At 46.8% G+C, this 7,458-nt stretch overlaps 3 protein-coding genes across 3 annotated transcripts in view; 1 reads left to right on the plus strand and 2 right to left on the minus strand.

The window, feature by feature from the left end:
* T265_10617 (hypothetical protein) overlaps window positions 1-1,870 on the minus strand; it is a gene marked incomplete at both ends in the record, with an annotated part of 16,457 nt that extends 14,587 nt beyond the window's left edge. Inside the window, one exon of the mRNA XM_009177038.1 lies at window positions 1,854-1,870. Within this exon, the coding sequence (XP_009175302.1) occupies window positions 1,854-1,870 (17 nt within the window). The remainder of the gene's footprint in view (window positions 1-1,853) is intronic.
* The window catches only part of T265_10616 (hypothetical protein), a gene marked incomplete at both ends in the record, with an annotated part of 17,701 nt that extends 10,714 nt beyond the window's left edge, over window positions 1-6,987 (plus strand). The window contains one exon of the mRNA XM_009177039.1: window positions 6,894-6,987. Coding sequence (XP_009175303.1) covers window positions 6,894-6,987 — 94 coding nt within the window. The remainder of the gene's footprint in view (window positions 1-6,893) is intronic.
* On the minus strand, window positions 2,196-4,173 carry T265_10618 (hypothetical protein; the record flags this gene model as incomplete). Its single annotated transcript, XM_009177040.1, has 3 exons — window positions 2,196-2,362; window positions 3,691-3,829; window positions 3,887-4,173. 3 exons carry the CDS (start codon window positions 4,085-4,087, stop codon window positions 2,196-2,198), a joined length of 507 nt encoding a protein of 168 aa, XP_009175304.1.
* Window positions 6,988-7,458: the final 471 nt, after the last annotated feature.

Raw genomic sequence — 7,458 nt, forward strand, 5'->3', positions numbered from 1 at the left:
CCCCCCCAATCATCGGTGAACGAAACTGTGGCAGCTACAACCAGTGTACGACGAGTACGCGGTTCTTACAGCTGACAATGATGATGATGATGATCTCTAGGCCGCACTTTCGCACCGTCATTTTCTTTTATTCCAGTTTGTTCTGCTTTTACTTTATTCAGTCTCATCTAGAGCTGTACTTGCCAGTTGAAGTGATAAAACCGATTACTGTTCGCAAATGCGTCTGTTTTCTGATCTAAGTTTAGCGGTCAATGCATTTTTACTAAAAATTCAAAGTTCTATGGAGGAAGCTACCGACTGAAAAGTCGGCAGATTCCCGACTCTTGCTTAGGCTTTATGAACCCGGAAGCAAGTTAGTTCTTGTGATTGGTCCGATGGGGCGAGATGGCTGGGCAGTTAGAGCGCGAATTCACTGATTGGAAAATCGATGGACCGAACCCGACCTCGGACTCCTGACGTCCTCCGTCTAGGCTTGGGCAACCTAGCAGTATCACAGCCCTCGAGCTTCTTTCGAGTTGCATGGCAGCTAGGCATCGACAAGGGTGTTACATCTAAAAGATTATCTTCGTATCGTTTGATTCTCAGGACAGCTATACACCAAAAGGGCTCTACAGATGAGCGATTATCATACTGTGTTTCGACAGTGTCAGAACTAACTATAAGGTGCCACACACAAGTCAGCCAGATAGGTTCGTTCAGCTGTAGCACCCTTTCGGCGCCTAACTGCCATGGTACCAGAATGCCCAAGCATATACAGGAAAAGTCGAGAGGCATAGGTCAGGTTCGAACCGCGGACCCTCCAGGTAGTAAATTCGCGCTCTAACCACTGAGTTGCCTCGCCCATGAACCTGAGCATCAGACTTGAAATACAATATTAATCGACACAACACAGACATCAAAAACATGACAAATGCGCCAAGGATAGACTGGAGCTTAATGTGAGTATTTGTGCAATTTCGTTGCCCATTGACCTATACCTAGAGATGTGCGTGCGACACTGGCAGAGTATCTCATACCGGGTAATTCAATAGTTAGAGGTTTGAAGAACACAGTCTACAGCCGCTTCAGGTGTGTGTGGAGGGGGGAACCTATGTCACTATTTATCCTTCAATAATGGTAGTGCATCTCAATTCTCCGCCAAACACCCCTCCCTCGTGTTAAGGCGGTCGGGTCAACACCTGTGGTCGATGACCCTAATCATCTGCCTATCTAGGTATAGGCGTCAGATCAGCATCCCAGTCCAGTAAACCATTAAACGATAACTAAAACAAACATGCGAAATCGGCCATCGTGCGGTAACCAGTCGTGGCACCCTAATCGCCGCATACGCCAGAATGGATAGGAAAGGCTGCTGCGGACGCCTCCCTTCTCTTTCGTTCATTAATAATCCAACTTCCATCGCCGGCATCCAGTTGATAACCCTGGACTTGTAGGCCTAATAGTTAGGATGACAACGCTATTCGGATTGCACCGGTTTTGTCAACATCATCACCAGAGACAACAAATCAGTGTTGACACTGGTGCTTTACTACTGCTCATGCATAAAGTTTACCCAATTATATTTAAAACCTGAGAGTTAAAAGAGAAAGAGAGTAGGTGAGGGAGGGGACCCAATGCGGATCCGTGTCGAGTATTCTGAGGTGCCAGCACCTCCAAGTGCTCAGTCAGACAATCCGGAAAAGAACTGACATCACGAACATCAGCGGCGTCGATCAGCCGCCATTTCTTGCAATGTCTTCAGCCAAGCGCAGAAGCGGTCGCGGGGAGCCAATCCTGGAAGGTGTGCAACACCAACAACACCCAAATCCCCTCAGTCCCTTTGACACCATTCTGCTAAGTCACACGTTTCCCACCTTGTGGTTTGCGCCATTATGAAGGGGGCACAAAAAGCGCAATTCGTCTCGACATGCGTGGAACACGGTCAAGCCATCATATTCGATGGTGGTGAACACTGTCCGAGATTGCGATACTAGCTGTACGACAAAATACCCGTTTTCAAATCAATTTAATTCAATCCAAATACCATAGAAACGACGATTGTCCTACGAAGTGGTGCGTGAGTTCCCCAATTCTGCACCTATCTCCCAAATCGGAACCGTTGCAGCCTCGCATAACAACGAAGGGAAAAGTCAAGAAAATCACAAGTGTTTTATTCGGTGTTGACGAGCATGAGTAAAGTGTACATGTAGAAATTTCTAGTTTCGACGGCGATTTTTGCGTGTGGGAGTTTCAGCAGTATCATCAACTTTCACTTCATCACCAATTTTCAGTCCAGCCGCGTCGTCAGTCGAACGCAAGGATTTCCGAAGTCGTTTTGGGTGAGGAGCATCTGTGTGGGTGTACAAACAACAGATAAAAAATGCTGTTAGACAGACAAAAGAAATGAGGAGCGAGTCTATGGTGAACAATATTGTAATGACACAAACAGCGCATAGTTAAGTGATGCTTCGGACAGCGTAGCGCCTACGGACTTACAGAGTCATTAATAAGAGGGGTGACGCTCATGGGGACTTGCTTTTCCGTTCGCCAGCCTTATTATTTCGGTAGGGTGAAGCGCTTTTATTCATCCAGACATCATTCCCACGCTGCACCCAAGTGATAAAGCATTGAACATTTTCAGTTCTTTTTTGTTCAAGAACATATTTTCGGAACCGCGATCCCCTCTTTTCCAACTCGGTTACTCCAAACCCGAGTTAACATCCAGTTTAGTAGGCCTGATGGGTTGTGCTATTTCAAGCACTTTTCTTTATCATACAGAGGCTTTAACCGGAAATTCACATTTATAACCGGGGGGGGGGGGGGGGAAGGAGCGTATTGTCGGCAGTGACGGGTAAGTGTATTTTATCCCTCTACACTTAACGTGTTTCATGTGACAACTAGTGCGCCTAGTCAAGATGATATGCGGTGCACATCAGACACGAATGGTAGTTCACTGACCTCCATCAAACACAGTGTAATTTGTTTTCTGATTCATCAACATAATCATCACCGGAGAAAACAAATCGGTGTTGACACTGGTGCTTCACTGCTGTTCACGCATAAAATTTACCCAATTATATTTGACACCTGAGAGTTCACAGAAGAAAAAGAGTAAGTGAGGGAGGGGACCCAATGCTGATCCGTGTCGAGTATTCTAAGGTGTCAGCACCTCCAAGCGCTCAGTCAGACAATCCGGAAAGGAACTGACATCACGAACATCAGCGGCGTCGATTAGCCGCCATTTCTTGCAATGTCTCCAGCCAAGCGCAGAAGCGGTCACGGGGACTCAAGCCTGGAAGGCGTAAAACGCCAACAACACACAAACTCTCCTCAACTATTCTGAATGAGGCACGAAAAGCAACACTCGTCTTGGCACACGGTGTTTCGGCATGCGTGGAACACGGTCGATCTATCATATTCGATGATGCTGAACATTATCCGATTGAGATGCAACAAAAATAGCCGTTTTCTAATAAGTTCGATTCAATCGACTTATTAGCTACAAACCATGTACCACTGGCACGTCGGTTCCGGATGGTAGAGTTTCGATCTCTGAAAGTGAGTGTGCTGTGCTTGCTTCACATGTCAATACCTACAGGTTTCAGGGGAATACCACGCTTCCTATGGATAAAATACTGCAGTAGTTTTTTGGGGGAGGACGGACATACAGGCGGTAAACCAGAAGTCGGTAGTCGTTCCGCAACCACTCACCTGAGTCGGATGGACCCGTCGCGCTATCGCCAAAATAAGACTTCACACGTGGAAAAGGTTGGGCTTTGAGCGTGCTAAATTCATCCGGTAAACCGAATTCTCTCATTTTGCTTTGGAAGGGATTCACTTCGGATTCATGCTACAGGAATATGGTAAAACGTAAATCAGACCAACCAGACTGCACCTGACTACTTACCAGTTCGTCCATATTGTATAGGGATTCCAGTTTCTGCCAAATATCATTGGTTGTCAGCGAGGAAGAATGAAGCCGAGAGTTGAGGACAGATTTGATATAGATCATCTGAAAGTGTCGATCTGCACCGACAGGCTTGTATTTCATTATGGCCCGGAATAACTCAATCTCCATTTGTGGGCTCCAGTCCATAGAATGGCCCATTGTGTAGAGCAACCGATTTCAAAGTCACAGGAACATGCGACGTGAAGACTGTAAATGTGTCAGAAACATGATAAACTAAGAATACTCGCGAAATGAAATACGCACTACATTCTTAGGCCATATGCACCCATATTGTGCGACAGAGTCCTACAGCAGCTTATGATCAGAGCTGATTTCATTTATTGGGAGAATAATGACACTGGTATTCTTCGCACAACGATTGGCAGTATGAGTAACCGAAGGTATACCCTATCCCACAGGCTCACGCTTACAGGAATGACAGTGCCGACAAGATCAAAATTGTTGGCTGTGGCATTCGTGTATCCCTACTAAGCTCGCATTCCTCCGTTTGTCTGACAGTTCAATATCTAGTGCCAGCCCATCGGTCTTTGCCCGAAGGTTGCAATCTGGCATCATGGCAGTGGAGCGCGTCCTGTCGATTCTGGACCTCCAAACATCCAGGACATTCTTCACACGTGGAAACCCGTCTCTTGACGCCGTCACCAACAAACAAATCGCGTACCGAACAATCCAAAACAGTGAACTGATCCAACTACGCCGCGAAATAGCCCAAGCGGTTAGAGCGCGACTTTATTGACCGGAAGGTATCTGGTTCTAACCCGACCTCTGCCTCTATTTCCCCTGTCTACGCTTCAGCAAGCTGGCAGTATACCAGCCCTCGTGCAACATTCGGGTGGCATGGAAGTTGGGCACAGAAAGAGTGCTACAGCTGAACTACGCCGCCATACAAACCTTATAGCATCAGAGGTGGAAAGATGCAGTGCCTGCTGCGTTGGATGTCATTGGAGGAATTTCAGGGAGGAATCAGTGGTCTAACTTAGAACAGTGAAAAGTACTGGATACTGTTGCCCTATGCATCAGAACATATAAAGCAGACAGGTTAGGTCCCAATAATCAGAGTCTTACGTGGAGGCTGCACTCCCATCCTAGGTCATAAATGTTGTAGCAGTTCTCCCCAACCTGAGGTCCCTTGCCACACAGGAGGTTAATTGGTGTATCAGGTATAAACCAAGTACTATGGATACAGTGGTTCCAGCTGCTACAGATATAATTGCCGGAGACTTAGATCTGGAACTGGACAGCTAGGCAGCGAAGGCGTCAACGCTAGTGCATGAGCGCCAGACTTGGCGAATGGGCCTCACGAACTTGCCTCATGGTAACGATATAGTCGATGGGTGTTCGTCCAGGGCAAAATATGGCTTGTTTGTCAGGAACCTGTCTCTCCTGATAGTCGACCAACTTGTGCAAAATCATACGGTAGGGCGCCTTAGAGGCGACGGCCACTAGGCCGACGCTTCGATGGCTTTCGCATTAGGTTCCGTCTGTTTCGCCAATTGTCTCGTGGGTACTGGCCTTTTTTGGCCGGTTGATCAAATCAGCTGAAATAGGATGCAGCTGTTGCCTGCAGTGGAAAACTCCACCACCACATGGGCCTTCGCAACCCACCGGTGTTTTGCCATTCTTCATTCTTTTGATTATCCGGTGTTTGAAGTATCTGAGTGCGCCATCAAGGTGGCAAATGGCTGGTATGGTCAATCTGGCAGAAATGAAACCTGTTAGTCTAGATGATCTCCAGTGTTCATTTAGTCGAGTCGGAATACTTGACAAAATAATTATGGAAACTGGAAAATGAAGGCACAGTTTCAATAAATTGCCTCCACTCAAACTCCAGGCATTATTCGTCATTTCAGTCCGTGACCGTTTCGCGGTTACTGGCCTCCAAGTAACCCGATGTGAGTGGTTGTGGTGGAACAGGTGATGATAAGCACAAGCTGAAGCAGTCGCTCCCCACCGTCCGTGTGCTAAACATAGAATCCAAATCTACCACCTAACTGCGCTTCTTAGTCATCCAACTTGAGTATTCAGATCACCCGAGAGGGCGAATATATCCGTCCATGCCGACAGAAGCAGTCGTGACAGATCTTGACAGAACTCATCCTTCTCAGTTTCAGAACTGCAGTCTGTTGGGGTGTACGCTGACACGGCAAGTAAACACGGTTTACCGCACTTAACTGCGTTAATCTTATTTGAGTCAGAAAACCGCACAGCTCACACGCCACTGTTCATTGGGATCCAGTCCAGTAGGGTGCTTTCAGCCTTGGGGATGAGTGCAACTAACACACCGTAGACACCATGAGCTATTACTTCAAGATCACCAGATCTCCGAAAAGTGAAGCGTCGAACAAACTGAATTGAACTGAACCGAATTCCAGGATGGGTACTAGGTTACTCTCGCTGTCCGATTGAAGACACTGAATGGCGACTAAACATCTGTAGTATAACCTTGGCTGAGATGGAACTGAAGAGATGAGGAACCGAAGTCACTGTTTTCAACCGCATCAAGGATGAATTGTGGGTAACCGAGTTTGAGCATGTCAACGATATCACCGACTGGCCTCAACACAAGGAATTTTGTGATCTAATGGAAGCTACATACGATCGTATGTGTCTGGTGCGTAGATCGATCTACGCACCAGACCAACTTCCAATATCCAGGATTGTGACAGGGGACTGATGTATACATCACCCACAGTAATAGTGAGCAGATGGCGCGTGCAAATCCACGAACTGGCGAATGCACCATAATATGGCCAACAGGGCGCACCAGAGCACTATAAGAAGTTTTCCTTCCTCCAGCATGCTACCAGATTCACGGACTGATACACAGGATCGAGGCTTTTGCTCAAGTTTCCCGGGTCGGTTTTGTTCTTGTCGGTCAGTGACTGTCGTTCACCTGAAAGGCACAAGTGAAAAAAACGTGTAGCACTGCTCTTTATGTTCTCAGCGCGGGGCAGTATGCTTGCCAGCGCGAGGATTCGCGAAGTGGCAAGCCCCAAGAGATACATTTACGATTTGACGCAAGAATCCAAGCCGCATAATATTTAACCCGGTCGTGAGAAATACAAGTCAGTAAAACAGATCAGCCAGTTCGAACAAGAGGGGAGCAAACAACCAGTGTCTATCCCGCACAAGATTGGCCAAAAGTCAGGACGCTTACTGCGACGGCATCAATCCGGAGTCTGATTGGTCCAAAGCCTGCTAATGTGGCGTTTTGTACATTTATTATGTTACCATTATAACACCACGTATTTCATGATAATCGTTTTTTGTTTGAATACGAAACAAACAAAAAACGCGCACTTGTACCATTTCACATAATACAAGCGTGGCCACGTAAATCGACTCTCTCTTCAGATTTTGCTCGCGCTTGCAGCTGTCATTCGCGAGTCTAATGTACTAACTCTGGTACCAAAACATTTCAGACCACCTTCGGAGTCTATTATATGCGGGGACTGTTCAGAAGAACACCTCTGGACCAACATAATTGGATTATTGTTTATTCGCTGACC

Source organism: Opisthorchis viverrini (assembly GCF_000715545.1).
Source record: "Opisthorchis viverrini unplaced genomic scaffold opera_v5_388, whole genome shotgun sequence".
Taxonomy (NCBI): Eukaryota; Metazoa; Platyhelminthes; class Trematoda; order Opisthorchiida; family Opisthorchiidae; genus Opisthorchis; species Opisthorchis viverrini.